Genomic DNA, 17,882 nt, shown 5'->3' with positions numbered 1-17,882 from the left:
ATCTTTTAAACCAAATTGTGAAATATCATCTTCTTAGTGTAAAACCCTATTTTTGATAGACAACGAAACTTGATGGTTATAATGTATTATATAGAAAATGCCATAGCTTATACTTAAACTAATTCGTTCTTAACCAAATTGACTATAGGTTCAGGTCAAATTGATAATAGTATCACTTATTTTTCTTATATCGACTTAACTAAATGAACTTACACACTAGAATTACGATTCATACTCTTTAACTCTCTCTCTACACATAGACATACACTACCAACTGAACTGAATACACGAGATAAATGTGAATAAACAGAAGAAAAAAAAAAAACATACTAAAGCGTTTAAGTTGAAAATGTCGAGAATTTCCATAGGATTTTTGCATTTGTTCTAAATAATCCCATATCCAATGAATAACTTCTGAACCCAATGGATTCATATTGTTCATAATAGTTGATTGACTTGAAACTATTGACGACGATGATGATGATGAGGAGGAGGAGGAATTTCGATCATTTGTAATAGTAATAGATTTATTGGTAATAACTACTGCTAATTCACAAGCATTACCAGTCCATTCAGGATGACATAAACAGAAACCAGCATTAGTACATAACTTGAACAAAACAACAACAAAAAAGAATAATAAAGAAATGATACTTTCTTTTTCGTTTCTTCTTCTTAAGAAAAGTAAAATAGATAATTAATTTGAAAATAATCATTTATCTGAATTATTATTTGAAGTAGATTAAAGCTATATGTACTTAGTTCTGTGGATTAGGAAAAGATGCTGGAGGTGGATAGGATATACATTGAGGAAATCATCAAACTGTATCACAAAGCAAACGCTAACTTGAAATACTGAAGAGAAACAGTAAAGAGGAAGACCAAGGAACATATTGCACCGGAAATTTAAGGCAGACATCGAAAGAATGAATAACAACTGGAAAGGATTGTCCAGGATAGAGGTGAATGGAGAATGGTGGTGTTGGGCCTATCCTCCTCCATGAGGGATATATATATATACATGACTAATTATAGATTGAATGTAATATACCTTTTAAAAACTTCAGTTAATCATTTAACTCTGTTGTTTGAGAGATTTCCTAGCTGTAATTTCCACAGATAAGTATACTAATACGACCGAATTTAGTCTTTATTAAATTTGACCGCTTAAATACAGCTGAGCATTTAAAAAAGCTTCAAAGAAATTGCCACTGATTGTATTTATTTCTTGATATATAACCTGGACTTTAATACATGATTGATTAAGTAAGCATTTCCAATGAGTTATTGATTTTTATGTGATTGGAAGCAATCACATTTTACCATCTACATATCGTCTAAATACCGTTATGCATATGATCAGTTTGTTATTCTAGAACAAAATATAGTTTTAGGCGATTAAGTTCATTATGTATACTATTAACTCAGATAATTGACTTTTCAATTAGAACAACTGACTTAAATTAAGGTAAATCAAAGAAAATACTCCTGATTCTGAATGTAAGCATGAAAAAGGCGGAACACTTTCACAATCAATGTATTCAATCTTTATAAATTATTACAAACTTAAGTCATTTTAAGATGACACATGAGAACCGTATGTATAACCGCTCTTCTATAAGTTGAATTCAAGTGTCAACCCTGTCAGAGTCGGAGATCTTACTCCCTATGTTTACTTTCTTTAAAAGAACTGTATATATCATCTGTTTCAGAGACACTGAAAGATAAGGACTTAGAAATTATTAAAATGATTAAACTCTGTTCACTTTGACACTTTTTGTTTTTAGCATGCATTCAGTTTTTGGTAACAAAGAAAGATTTTATCAAAAATCTTTAAAATTTACATTAAATTACTGTCTCTCTCTCCAATCTTTAGTACGATTTACTTAGATATTTCTTTATATGATTAGTTTTGGGAGGTAAGTAAATAGTCAAATAGTGAACAGATTCAATTATTGGATCACAGATTCGATTACTGATCACCTTACTGAGTTAAGAATAGTTGAGTGAGTTTACCTCTAGTTGTAAATTTCTAAGGTGTGACTGATGATTGTGGTGGCAATCTTGAGCTTAGGAATAGGATACTAGGTAAAGACAGTAGATCCATTGATGAGGTTGTGAATCTGTATCGACTGAGATGGTTGTAACAAGTGTTGAGTACATTAAACCATTGTCTAACTCAAAGGGTCATGTTCGCTAGTAGGAAATAAGCTAGGGACGGATAATTCAAGTTACGCTATTAGTTCATAAAGTCGCTAACTGTTGGTATGAGTTATGTTGTTGGCTACCGACTTGCTGGTTGACGTCAGCAAGCTAACTGTAATCAATGGTTGGCGATGTTGAATGGTGTGGCTTAAAAACGGTTACTTCGAGTCTTGAGTTCCAGTTTTCTTCCGTCGTTATCTTTTCTTTCTGATTTTTTGAGCTGTATTCCCAATGTTCAGTCGTCCTGACTACAATTATTTCAATTTCTTTGCTATTGATTTCATGAGTTTCATCTCATAATAGTAATGTGGTACAGTATCTTGAGATGATCCATATCTGTCCCAGACTCTACAACATTATAACTGACTGTTTGAAAATTATAGACAAAAATCAAGTGACGAATGAATCTATACTGGAATGACTAAGTTACACTGAAATTATTTTCCAATTAACCAGAAATCCTTCTTTAACAATATCCACATTTGTGACAGGGAGACGAATAGATCAGTATCGATAAAAATGTATTTGATTGAAATCATGAACTGATAAATGTTAGACCATTACTGAAAACCTGGAAATGCTGGACGGCCGTTTCGCCATAATATGGATCTCCTCAGTAGTGTACATCTACGGTCCTGAGAGCGGGACTTGAACCAGGCACTCTAGGCCTCGAGCGCGAACGCTTTATGCTTAACCATGTTGAGTGTGAGGCAGTTACCCATCGAAGACAAAGGAAGATGGTCGCGCGATATCGTGAATTGGTTGGAGTTAGACACCGTTTGATGCCGGTCCAGTGGTCTAGAGGTTAGACATTTGCTACCGAGACCGAAAGTGCTGGGTATGAATGCCACATACGGGATCGCGGATGCGCACTGCTGAGGAATCCCACGTACTAGGGATGAAACGGCCGTTCAGTGTTTTCGGGTTTTCAATGATGGTCTAACATTTATCAATTCATGATTTCAACGAAATTTAACAATCTCCATAACCCCAAACTGAAAACGTGTTTATTTATTTTATAAGAAAACTTTACGTATGTACATGCATACACACGCTTGGACAATCACAAAGCCTATTATGTACTACCTCTTCCCCCTCCCTCCAAGAAAGAAAAAAGAAAGCACTACTATTCACTTACACCATGATCAGAACATGTCACATTTTTATAGATGATATGTCCATTTTCTAATTGTTTATTTACTGGACCAGTTGGACAAATCGACTGAAAAACAACATGTGGTAGTACACATTCTTGATGAAAACAATAACGATCAGGCGCACACGATGCGCCTTCTGGGACAAATCGAACTTTAGATGTATGAGACAGATATCTATGTAGAAAATAAACAAGTAAATAAAATAATATGTACGTGAGACTCATAAAGTAATAACATCGAATAATATATTATATTAAAAACTGGGAGACACTGGACAGCTGTCTCGTTCAAATATAGGACTTTTTAGGAGTATGAATCAGAGATGGGACTCAAGACCTATTAGGTGTCTCATTTAGTGAAGACCCTTTAGATCACTGAGTTAGTATCAACTGTTCGGTTTAAATTTTCAGTCAATTGAATGAAACGTTCACTAACAAAAACAAATTGGAGTTAAACAGGTAGACGGCTTAGTGATCTAGAGGTTAGGCGTCTGACAACAAGACCTAAGGGGCTGGGTTATAGCCCTGGTGGCAGATTCGTGAATGCGTACTGCTATCCAGTCCTTCTTGGTTTTCAGTGGTTGTTTAACTAAGATTCAAGATTACAGGTACACCTTGCTGACGAGTGCCAAGTAGCATGAAACCTAGGTCCAGGGTTTCCTGTAAACTGCCTTCAGCCATCATCTTGAAGTTGAAAGACTTCAGTCCTGTTTAAATTTCAGAAGGAGAAACAACCTATCCAGTGGGGTATTTTGGGGAAGTATGCAGTAAAAGTGACAAAACACTTAAGAATGAAAATAAGAACTTGTTAGTACGATAAATTTGTATGGATTGTTCGATTTTGCCAAGTGACCGGAGACAGTCCGTAGGAAACCTTGTTTTGACTTAACATGGCTTGATGGAAATCATGTGTGAACTGATGTTCTCTATGGGACTCGAGGCTGCTTCATAGTCGAAAACATTAAAAGTGAGCTATTCAGGTTGCAGCTGACTTCGTATAGGGATGCGATATTCGCAATTTATTGATCTATGAAAAGTGATTAATGTTGTGTTTCTCTAGTCCTTATTTCTATGAACATAATTTACGCGATATCAAATTACTTATTTATACTAATGGTTACAGTGCAACTTGATCATCACTAATTTTAAAAGAAATATAACATTAATCATTATTTAGTGATCAATCAACTCCAAAGTGTTTTTGATTGAGATCATGAATCAATTGATGTTAGACCACCGTTGGAAACCTGGAAGCACTGGACGGCCGTTTCGTCCTACTATGGGACTCTTCGGCAGTGCGCATCCACGATCCCGCTCCCTGCGAGATTCGAACCCAGGACCTACCGGTCTCGCGCCAGGCGCTTAACCAACTAGACCACTGAGCCGGCATCCAATGGTGTTAGTGTCTAACATCAACCAATCCACGAAATTGCGCGACCAACTTCCATTGTACTGAGGTAGATACCTATCTCTACCCGACCTTAGAAAATAATTTACATCAACAAAAACTAAGAGGTAATGGATAGCTGATTTTTTGTTCAACTAATGGACTTCTCAACAGTGTATGGTAACAACATCAGTCCCCCCTGCACATCATGGGTTAAACCTATAGTCACATTTTACAACTTCAGTCAATTCGCGATATTAGGCGACTATTATCTCATTCCGTCTTCAGTCAGTTGTATAAGTAATATCACATCATAGCTACTTAGCTTGCATAATAAATCTGTTAGGAGGTGTAGAAAAATATACCAATAATTATCATGTTAAGTCTAATAGTGGCCTTGGACTTTAAAGGTACACTCCCTATTGGTCAGTATTTATTCCACTTGTTAAATATTGTACAAATGTTGTTTTCTATTTTATGGTACGATGTGGTCTGATTGATTGGTATATAAATAGAGTATGTCTGAAATATAATGATTCGTATCGCTGAGGCTAAGACTTGCGTTCTGGACTCAACTGGCTGGGCTAGACAGGGAAGCCGGACCAATCGAGACTCTAGGCCGTCCGTATGTGTTTACGTGTCACTGTAATCGATCGATAAAACGCTTCACTCTAGTCTGCAGCCACACGTCACAACAAAATCTCCGAAAATGGATTATAAAGTAGAGGAAAAACTTTTTCAAAGGAAAACAACTCATGTAGTCAGCAGGATATGTATAGCTAACCAAAATGTAAGCAGCACATACACACACCTCCAAGAAGGTCGGATCATCTTTCTCAGGAATATCAATATTTCAGTATTATTATTATTATTAAAATAAATCATTTTTTCAAGTGTGAGGCTACAAACGTCCCATTTCTTTATCTCAAATCACACACACAGAGACAAGCAGCAGTCACATAGATAAACAATAATCTTCTGAAAATAAATAAACATACTAACCTCCACCCTTGTGCCTCACATATTATGATCATCGTAACAATTTTATGATCGGTGAGAAATAACAGAAATTTAAAAGCAACAGATACACATATAGACACATACACATACAAAGAAAACGTTATTATCTTACAAAAAATGGAGTAAAGTTCTTTAAAGACAAGTTATTTTGAATAAATTTAGTACTGATGATACTACTTACAGTGTACTACTGTTACTACTATAATACTATTATTCATAAACATTATTAAACTCATTTATTTTGTTAGTTTAATCGCCTTGTCTCTCAGACAAAAGTGTGCAGGTGCATGTACACACACACACATACACATACAAAGGAACACAAACGCTTAAAATAACTATGACAACTAGTATACGTTAGTTTGTTAGTTTATAAATTGTGAATAGAAGTAATAAATTAATGTCATAAATTTTATTGAAAACCGGAAAATGCGTGTCCAAACCCCATAAAATAATTATAATAACAAGGTGTACGAAACGTCTGTTATGGTATTTTCTTTCTTTTTATTTAAGAATAAAATTTCTTTTTCCAAAACATAACTGCCCCAATCACAGTGTCAAAAAAAATATTAAGGATCTGAGGATTTTGGTGTTGTTGTTGTCGTTGTGATGTTTCAACATCCAACCCGTTCAAAAAATATATGTGTATATTTACGCAGTTGTCAGCGGCAGCTCTCTAACAGAGTAGTATTAATAAACGTTGCGTGTAACGACGAAAACAGAGAATTGTATTCTTTACTTCACATAGAGACAAACAAAGATGAGCGATTATCTTTTCATTAACGAATAACACATAGGCAACACTAACAAATAATAAATGTAAACATACATATAGGGGGACGTGTGTGTGTGTGCACGCAGAATGTTTCGTATCAATTCAAACTCAACTACTGGTCAATTGAAAATGATTAATTGTTAGATTATGAACATAGGAGAATTAAACGCAACAGCGACAGTAATAGAGAAATAAGGATCAAAGAAAATTTACAAACAATTTGCCATATGAAATAGTAATGCAAATAAAAAATAATGAGCGAAAGTAGTAGAACTTTTCATTGAGATCATAAATCGATCAATGCTAGACCACTACTGAAAACCTGGATGGCCGTTTCGTCCTAGTACAGAACTATTCAGCAATGAGCATCCACGATCCCGTACGCGGGACTTCAACACAGAATTTTCGGTCTCACGTGCAAAGGCTTAAACTCTAGACCATTGAGCCAGCATCCAAGTAATAATACTAGAACTGTTCCACTTCATACTAATTTATATGTATAAATGTTAACGACAGTATCATTACTCATTTGCCGATTTTCCTATGATTGTCCTCGTTGACTTTTTATGCTTGGAGCAAAAGGTGATTATATGGAGTAACATGTTTCTGGACTGTATTCCCCGACAGAAATTGACAGGAACCGATTGACCCTACTGAATCTATGCTAAGATTTCGTCAGACACCAGGCCATCAGGATTGGTGAGACTTCTAAGATAAGTGAAGAGACCAATACATTCAACTACTTTACTCCCTATCATCCAGGTGCTCAGAAGCAACAATGCAAGAATGTTTGGGATGCGATTGGAAGTATGTATGAAATGATACTGGAAGTTACTATCTAAGATAAGAAAGAGGGTGAATATATCTGTGCTATTGCGCCCGATTCTGATTCATGCCATGCAACATCCCTAACCACTGATTACGATCATGGTATTGACCCCAACTAGGCAGTATAGATCTGTCAATATGCCTTTTTCTTAAAATAAATTTATACTTCTTTCCATACAAGATATTGATAGGGTGATAGATTAAAAGCATGTTTTTATATCATTCAGTCTTAGATAGTCAAAACGGTGCATGCTCCTATTAGATTTCAGGTTCAAATATGTTAAGCTTTGTCCAAATCGGTATTACTGTTAACGTGTAAATTTTCACAGCTCAATATTATTATAACCATTTGTAATGTGGTACACAATACCACATAATTCCCGCTTATTCCTATTGGTAGTTATCGCATAGACTGTAATATCAACTGAGTTGATTGTTTTTATTTTTAATGTAAGTCGCTTCTTCAGAGTAAATAAAAAAAACTGTGAGTCTGGGTATTGCAAGTTCGAATCTTATATGAAACACCAATTCTCTCAAGGTGATCACGAGTAGTACCAAACAGGATGAAACCTAGGTCAAGCAGAATTTCCTGTAGACTATCTCTAACCATCTTGGATTAAAAATAATAAAGTATGAGCTATTTTTAACTGAGATGGAGAAAAAAAAGGAAGAAGAACATACACACATATGGTAAATCAAATTGAAATAGACACTACAAAACAAAAGAAGAAAAGAATACAACATTTTGCTAATTATAATTGTTGTACAAAAACACATTAGCAGTGGTAACATCAACATCGTTCGATGAGACTATAGTTTCTAGATGACCTTTGAGCGAAGCTAAAGTGATCTTGAGAATATTCATCTAACTATTAGGCTAAAAAGAAGGTTATAAATTAATGTGAAGAATTAGGATTAGAACTAAGAGTTAGACATTAGGGTTAAGAATTAGAGTCAGGGTTCTTAACCATGAATTCATATCAACTATGATGCCAATATGCTATTTAGCCAAATGGATGAATCAATTTAGCACCATCATCCAAGAGTTGTGATCTCAGATCTGATTATTTCATTGATAAATTATAGTTTCACCAAACCACCAGTGAAAATGAACGAAAAAAGAAAACACACAATTAAAAGAGGAGAGAATATCTATGATGAGAACACATTAGTAAATAAACACAATAGTAGTAGTATGTCTCCATTTTGACACAAAATTTTTTACATTAAACAAACAAATGTTTACAACTGATCAGGTTTTATAGTTAATAAAGCAAATAAAATGTAAACATGAAAAGAGGGATGAAGATAAGAATGAAAATATAAACAAATGAACAGAACTGGCTATATAGGATAGATAAACAGGGGAGATTAATTAAACAAACACAAAATTATAGTACGGAGATCAATTTGAAAAATCTTATTGTAGTTTGATTAAAAGAGAGAGAAAAAAAGGAGTTGTACAGAAATAAGTATTGGTTTACTAGGTATGTGGCTTATAATGAAATATATGATGGGTGTTTCATCCTATTCACAACTCATCAACTGGATATGCCAGTCATATCCCAGGGTTAATGTTTATATACATAAAACCATTATTTACTTTTGCAAGCATCAATGCATAATACGCTCCAGATAGCCACTAACTTGTTTAACAGGCATGAATCTATTAAGTAAGGGTTTGTTATTTTTTATTGCCAATAATCGGGATTAGAAACAGTCATTGTTGGGATATGCGCACCTCACGTAGATACCATAGATATTAGCATTATGTCACAAGTTATCTCATATATGATGTATGATAAGTAGTGGAATCCAAGATAGGTGTTTCATCTTATTTGAAGAATACAGTACTACACTTAAGCCTTATTGTGAGCATCAACATTAAGTGTGGCGGTACACACAACAAGTTGAGTCGTGAGGAGAATGATACATGTCTTGGATTCCAATGCTTTTCATACACTAACCATACTAGAACTTATGATAGAAGACAATATCGACGAAGTCAGCTATGGATGCAACAGAGAGTGATCAATTGTAATACTAAATTACAAACCCTTACTAATGAGTATAATTATAAACTGAATTTCCAGTATTAATTATTCTGTTGACTAATGAATAAGATAAGAATGGAAAAAAAGTGGAAACAGTATCTAATCAGATTGTGTGATACCAGTGTTCATAAAGTTTGATTGACTGTTAGACTGAGATCAAAAATTCAAAATTGACAGGTATCATTCATACGAAAACCTAAATCCCTGCAGAGATTATTCAGGAATAAAGAAAAAGGCTTGATATTCAAAAAAGCCAAAATCGTAATACAACAACTTCCATTCATAATAAAGTACGTATGATTTTGAGATTCAATAAAAATAGCAAACTAAAACTCAGGAAAACCAATCAGATAATATCAAAGGTTAGTTAAGAAATATGAACAGAGAAAAGTTACCACAGACGTTTCATTACACATTGGAAATACCATTTATCAACAAAAAATAATCTGAGATCTTACTAGCATATACATATTATGGGTTCAAATGAATAGTCAAGACTATAATGAAGAGATTTCAAATTTTGTTACATGATCATGCTACACAGGCTATTCATAGATAGTCTCAATGAAAAGTGTATACCATTAGTATAATCATTAATCACATTCTTCAATCATTAGGAACAATAAAACAGATAATAAAAAGGAAGAGACCTATTTTTCATTGATAAAGCTATTATGTTGTAGAGACATTTTCTTGAAAACTTACTTGCATTCAAATTGACGTCCTTGATGTTCTGTATACGTAACAAATGGTTGACCAGATTGTGCTTCCAATGAAACAGGTCTAGGTCTACCACCTTGACACTGTAAAAGGCCACATTTTGCATGTCTAAAGATATGAAACAGAATGGGAGAGGGAGAGTGAAGTGATATAAAAGAAAAAGAGATTAATATACGTCGGAAAAAAATGATAGGGTAACAACACTATAAACTTAGATGAAAAAACCTATCTAAATTCGTGAGACTAAGCATTATTACTGTCATCAAAAGTTTAGCGTTAACATGTTACTCAATATATGTTTCTATTAAACTATTCCAATCAATCTATATAATTTCACCGTTCTAACTGGCTCTTGATTAAATAAGTTAGATTTCCAAACTAGTGAATATATCAACAGTTCATTCATTTCAATTTGAACAAAAAAGAACGAGTAGTCCATGAAACTTGGAAGTCATGGAGTTTGATTCGTCATACATGGGTTGTGGCTACACTTACTTTTGAAGAATCTGATAGCAAGGCAAACAGCTGTCTACTGTGTTAAATAGATTTCAGTCTATGATGAAGATTTACATAATGGTGTAATTCGGCTTGAATCTACAGTCTTGAGTGCTGTAAGTGATTATAGAGAAAGGGTGCTACTTTCCAGGTACCTACACTATAGGTTTGTGCTTCTTCTCGAGGTATCTGAGAAGCAACCTAGGTTAGGGGTAGTTTAATGATCTGGGAGAGCGACAGCAGTAACCAACGGACGGCTACTTAAAGTCAGTCACACATGGCCTTTCCATGAACACTTTAAAACCCTCACTACCGGCGATAGGAATTTGTGAAGTAACGTAAGCGATGATAGTTTTAGTGCCAACCCCATCCGTTCATGTTTAGAAGACAGAACTGCTATAGATTATAGTTGCCTTAAAGAAACCTTATTGCCGTCACACATCCAAGTACAGTGGATAGTACAGCTTTGCCCTCAGATCTATCATCTAGTGCTTATAGTTTTAATGCTCTTTTCACATGACCTACTCGGTATAGTAGGACCTAAAAGAAATAATGTTCTAGCCAGTATAACTAAGCTGGGTCACCATGACATTCAAGCTTAACCACTATTTCAAAGTACCAGCTACAGTTGAATAGTGATAAACAATATAATAAATAAATACCAGCATTAAATAGTATTCAGTACTTATATTTAAAGACATTCCACAAATTAGCGTCAGGAAAACCTCTGCATACACATAATTCAATACAGAAAACCTTATATTAATCTTTTCGAAAATAAAACCTAACAAAAAAAATGAATGAACAAACAGAATTAAAGAAGAAAAAACACAAGACATAAGTAGCATAATATGATATATGAGAACTGAACTAACTCAATAGTACAATGCTGTCCTTGTACACCACAAGCTCCATCAGTTTTAGTATTATGTAAATGAAAACAATAATCAGACGCTTCTGTAGCTTGTTCACCCCAAATCATTTCACATTGACTATGACGTGTTGGACAACGACCTTGATAGCATAATGATTTATGATTTTCAACTAAATAATTCAACTGTGATGATGATGAATTATTGTTTTTCTGTACAACAGTAGTACTAGCGGTTGTTGTTATAATTGTAGTGGATGAGGAGGATAAGGCTGACGATGATGTTGATGATGCGGATACAATACCAATTAGTGATTGTGTTAAACATGGAGAACCATTTTCCAAATATAAATCTAATGGACAAGATGGCTGAACCAAAAATAAACATTATACATAAATGCATAATCTATTTAGACCCAAACATTGTTACAAATGAGCACCAAAATATACATGCGCCACACAAAGTAGTTATCAGTCCATCTGCGTGTAAGCTGGGATACTGTCCCTAAGCTAAAACCGAAGCGGATGATTTTCTTAGGGGGCCTTTGACCTGCAAGTCTAATCCACAAGGTAGCTGAGCAACGTTAGGAGGTGCGGTCTCATGGTAGTAGCCGGTGACCAACAATAGGTTAATATGCGACTTTTTCTATGATGTTTCTGGGGCCTGTGAGCACCATTGGTTAGGAGTCAATGTTTTCCAACTCACCTAGATGGATGCTCCGTGCTCACTAATCCAGTTTGCACGTCGGATGTACGCCTCTTACCAACAGCTTTTAACCTATTTAATATACAAAATCGTACTGAAATGTCAAGGTGCTTATTCTAATGATTTTATTGATAGAACGTAGTCAGGAGAACAAGACGGGATTTAACAGCATGACACTAGTTACTAAGACGACAGTATAAAGGCTTTGACTAATGCTATGAACAAAATAGGGATGCTATTACAAATAAATGTTTAGCGTTCCAAATCAGAAAAAGGTTGACTACACAACACTAAATGTAATATTAGTCACCACCCGCTTTTCCAGATTCTGCTAATGGACACATATAAATAAAACTAATAAGAGAAGAAACACAATCCAACTTACATGGGTACCAGTACAAAATTCCGGTAGATCACATTGATCAAACGCCGGACGACATACACTACCTTTTTGTTTTAAACGACATTGATGACAACATGGACCATGTGTGCATACAGCCCATACAGAAGCTAAACATGTATCCAAATTACAACAAGACATTGGGTTAGTAAAGTTTGAAGAATAGCTTAAACTTCGACGAACAACAGGATCACATTCTTCACCACGATCAATTTGACCGTTACCACAGGTATCGATGAAAGATTTAGAATCCTGAAAACCAAGGTGAAGAAAAGGAAGAGGAAACGAAATAACTTATTTGAATGATATTTAAAATTTGTAAGAAAAGAGAAAACAATTAAGACGGTACTGATGATCTAATTCTTTCCGATGAAGTTGTTAACAAATACATTAAGCTTTTTTTAAAAACACATTTCAGAGAACAAAGGACGGCTTTATAACGACTAATTTCATAAACAATGTTAATTCCAATTGCATCGAGTAGTAATCAAAATCTTCACAAGCAATAAATAATGAGTCAAGGAATAACATCACAAGGAAACAGATACAGTAGCTTACTTAATATTACAGCACGTACAAATATTCAATGCCATATCGAATCATGTATAATAGTAATAGAAATGATTTCCGACCTATTAAACTTGAAACGAAAGTGATAAAGGAAAGTTTCGCCTTTCCTTTTATTAAGCTACAAACTTAATAAAGAAAAATGGCTTCAATCTCAATTGTAGTGGAGTGTGCTATGAATTTGAATACCTTTTTCACGTTTACTCTTACATTTGGACAATCGAGTAATACATGTCAAATTTACATAGAAAAACTGCAGCTAAAAATCGAATTGTATTGATTGATTAATTTTGACCAGTAATAGAATATGAGATGTATGTTTCGTTCTACTTGAGACTCATCAGTTGGATACATCCGGGTCCCTGGATATTGATGTTCACATTGAGACAATAAGAATAAGTTTTTTTTAAAAAGAAGTAAAACTTCAAGATAGATTGAAGGTAGGAAAGAGGAGAAATCATGTTACAATAGTAAGCATTGTGAGTATTAACAATATACCGTTGTTCTAGGCACAAAAAACTGGAAGAGATAATGATGAACCAAAAGGTCATGATCTTAGTAATTAACAATATCATATTTTGTAATACATACCTCTAAATAGATTGTCATGTATAATATATGATTTGAGCAATCTATGTTTTAACCTAATAGTATTAATCTGCATAAGGTGTGATTTACAACGACAATTCAGTTGGTGTATAATAGAGTTAGTTGACATAAAACCAATAAAATTAAATAAATTCCTAATCCCATAGGAAAATACAAACCAAAAAACAAACAAACAAACAGAACAAGAGAAAATGGAGTGAAAAATCATTACCCATAATTAGAAGGAAGTGTGTGTGTGTGTGTATGTGGAACCACTTTTACATATGTGTCAATAATATTAATAATAATAATAATAATTGTACTCAAGTAGTAAATTAAGCAAGACTAGACTGCAAAAGATTATTGGCTTAAGGCTACAACTATGCAATTCATAGATCAGCTAATTAAAATTTTAATTGTCTAAAAGAAAAAAAAAATTAGACAAGCATAGATTCACTTAACTCTCCCTCCTCTCTATGAGAAAATTTGGACATAGTGATTGAGATGTACACACTAAGTTAATGCAAGTACTTACTATATAGGTGTGGTGATAATAAATCATTGAATGCATACATATACGCAGAGAGATCTATCTGTAAACAGAAAAATTCACCTTTTTTTTTAAACACTAGAAAAATGATGCAAAAATCAGCTATTCATTCATTCATTCATTCAATTACTACACAGTTAATTATCATGCTTCATTGAAACTAACAACCGCGAGAATTGAATATTTCTGATTTTTTTTTAAACAAAGTATGTTGATTGTTAAGCAGTGCATGAAGAAAAGTAAACAAAAGGGAAGTTTTTAATTTAATCTTATTATTTCACATTCTCGCACGTTTTTTTTCCTCTATGACATTTATCACATTTCATTATTAAACGGAGATGATTATGTCACTATATTGTGTAGATTAACTACAACTCATTGAGATATGAAAGTCACAAGTTTGATCAATTATAAAATTGTAAGTTTAGGGGCTGGGGAGATCGTTAAGTTTTTGATTGAAATCATGAGTCAATTGAAGCTGGACCACCATAGAAAACCTGGAAGTACTGGACGGCCTTTTCGTCCTAGAATGGGACTCCTCAGCAGTGCGTATCCACGATCCCGCCCCTCCCCGCGAGATTCGAACCCAGGACCTATCAGTCTCGTGCCTGGCGCTTGACCAACTAGACCACTAAGCCGGCATCCAATGGTGTTCATGTCTAATCTCAACCAATCCACGAAATTGCGCGACCATCTTCCAGTGTACTGAAGTAGACACCTGTTTCTACCCGACACGGATTAGCTCCACTAGTGCTGTATGGATAAGTTAAAACAAATTTGAACAAAAAACAACTAATATCGAGTGTCAATCACTTAGGTCGTTATTGTTTCCTTTCGACTGTTGTTACTTTATGAAGAAAAAGTGTTTTGAAAGTAAACAAATCTTTAAAAAGCACATAGATGAATACAGAAAAAAATACGCTAGTCATTGCATATCCTTTAACGGTTGCTGACAATTAGGTTTAGGAAAATATAAGTTCAGCTAATTTTTATGGATTAGACGGAAGATAGCTTGCTGAGAAAATCATGGTGCACTCTTTATCAGTTAGAAGGATCACTGATCAAAATTCAGTGCAAACTATCAACATCGGGATAATCTAGCTATTATATATTCAAACTAAAACCAGATCAGATCCTTACAAGTCATTTATTATTATTATTATTAAATTATTAAAGTGGGATTTATTATGGTTGACGTTAATTGCTGAACACTGAACGAACAATCGTCTTATTTTTGGTGCAACAGGATCTTAGAAACTGTTAAACTTCATAGTTCACGTGATCAACTGACCTTAGCAAGCTATTGAAAACAAGCAAACCCCGAACAGTTGTTTCGCCTCAGCATAAGGTTCTTCAGTAGTAAGTAGCTATAACCCCGACAAGGATTCAACTTAGGTCTCGCAGCGAGCGTTTAACCATTAGATCACAGAGTCGAGACCTAGTGGTTTATATTTCTAATTCCAATCTATTCTCCATATTTTATTTTTTTAAAAATTACAAGGTTAACATTCTAACAGGTAATACTGATGAATACAGAAAATAAGTCAGATTTTTTATTTGCGGATTTTTTGTCTACTTTGACGACAGTTTACATGGTGGATCAAGACCAGTCGGAATTTCGATAAAAACCAGTGAGCATATCAGACAGTTGTATCACTCTTGTTTAAGACTCCAAAATAGTGTACACCAATCTATAAATTCGACGACAAGTAACGTACTCACCGTAGATCCTGAAATCCATGGGGTCAACGTCTAGTTACAACGAGTACGTGCAATGTTTAAAGGTTTCATCAAATCAGAATGAAACATACATTTACAGTCCTACCTAATGGTCTTCAATTGATACTTAATTAGGTTCCGATGGTAATGTAAACTATCGTTAATTTCGAATAAAATTAATCCAATAAAATATACAATCAAATTAATTAAATAATTAAATGACAGAACACAACAGGGAAGCAACAAAAACAAACCTTTGTTACAGCAATATTTTGTAGTAAACAATCAGCCATACCAGATGATAAAGCGAGTCGAAGACGTGAATTATCACCGTCGGAAAACAGATCGAATGAATAACAACTAGAAATGAAATAAACAATACGAGAGGGAAAGGAAAAGATGGTAAGATATTCAACGGATTATTTAGAAGCTGTTTTCTAAATAAATTGTTAATCATTACAGAATTTGTCCTTTGTTATGTCTAAGAAATAAGTCATTTTAAATTAGAAGAAATCTCTAAAGCTGACATTTCCCAGTTACGTTGTATACTGACAACTTCAACGGGATTGGAACAAATCATTTACGGGAATGGAGGATAGCCAGGAGGAAATCGTGCATGATCTCAGTTTCGTGTTAATTGGCGGTCATAAACAAGGTGAACATGTAATCTTAGGAAAACTGATTCTCCTCGGCTGATTCGATCAAGCTTTACTATTTAAGACATTATCACCATCGAGTGATTAGTACCACAAGTGATCTTTAGGATCGGGATATTTACAAGTGATTAACCACCAAGTAATGATTAATGTTGTTTTTGTTTGGTCCTGCCTGATTCTAAATGAATCCTATCGATTAGATTTGAAAATAACCACTAGTGTAAATGACTCCAGATCGCGTGTACTGTGTTAAATGGTCGGAGGTAGTAGACAGAAAACAGTGAACCTAAGTTTCGTGCTATATTATAGTCGGCAGCAAGGTGCACCTGAATAGACCTTTTATTATAAAGGATTAATTAACCATACAAATTAATAGCAAGAAATATTTTGAGTCACACCCATACACACAGTTCTCGAATGAAAGTTGAACATACATAATCTGTTTAGTAAACACGCGACCTGCAATACCGAAACTTTCATTTATAGATGGCTGTCAGGCTCCTGTGAAAATATAAACGACGAAGATCTTGTGATTACCGATTGCCAATCTACTATTCAGAAAATTGGCGATTAGTTGGCGTTTGATAAAATCGATTATACACATAATTCTAGCAACACATTACGAGTGACAAAATGATGTAAAATAATGACTCGAAAGTTATTGACATGTGACCAAAAGCTGAGAAGGATTATATACTATACAAACTGAAAGAAGTTTGTTCAAACGTCTGGTTTTTCGAAGAAAAAACAATCATCATTTATAACAAATCTACGATTAAAACAAAGAAATTAAACTTATAGGTACGTTTAGAACAATGGAAATGCAGAGATACTCAACATTGAGAGTTACCTGTACAATGGAGGACATGGAAATGATTCAATGCCAAGAATTTCCGCAATAGCCAAAGAGATCAATCTGGATACATGATAATCCATATCGGTATTGTTAACCTGACGAGATAAGAATACACAAGGTAGGAGCAAAGGACTAGACAAAACAAATAAGCTTTTATTTTATTTCATAGTTTATATCACGAAACAATTCAAGTTCTTAAAAAAAACCTTGATAACCGCTAAATATTGGACAGCTTTTTCGTTCTGTTATCTATAGGATTCTATAGCAATGTGCAATCACTGTGGATTGAATCGAGAATCTTCAAATCATAGTTTTTCACTAGAACTCTT

The 17,882-nt window shown here is 34.2% G+C and overlaps 1 protein-coding gene across 1 annotated transcript in view; it reads right to left on the bottom strand.

The window, feature by feature from the left end:
• The window catches only part of ADAM23 (Disintegrin and metalloproteinase domain-containing protein 23), a 135,471-nt gene that overhangs the window by 30,412 nt on the left and 87,177 nt on the right, over window positions 1–17,882 (bottom strand). The window contains exons 12-18 of the mRNA XM_051208403.1: window positions 17,548–17,648; window positions 16,296–16,401; window positions 12,603–12,869; window positions 11,516–11,880; window positions 10,131–10,253; window positions 3,344–3,536; window positions 331–610 (exon numbers count right to left, since the gene is read on the bottom strand). Coding sequence (XP_051064262.1) covers window positions 331–610; window positions 3,344–3,536; window positions 10,131–10,253; window positions 11,516–11,880; window positions 12,603–12,869; window positions 16,296–16,401; window positions 17,548–17,648 — 1,435 coding nt within the window. The remainder of the gene's footprint in view (window positions 1–330; window positions 611–3,343; window positions 3,537–10,130; window positions 10,254–11,515; window positions 11,881–12,602; window positions 12,870–16,295; window positions 16,402–17,547; window positions 17,649–17,882) is intronic.

The sequence above is a fragment of the Schistosoma haematobium genome, chromosome 7, assembly GCF_000699445.3.
Source record: "Schistosoma haematobium chromosome 7, whole genome shotgun sequence".
Taxonomy (NCBI): Eukaryota; Metazoa; Platyhelminthes; class Trematoda; order Strigeidida; family Schistosomatidae; genus Schistosoma; species Schistosoma haematobium.
Note: the sequence above shows the minus strand (reverse complement) of the source record. Positions and strands in the feature narration are given on the sequence as shown.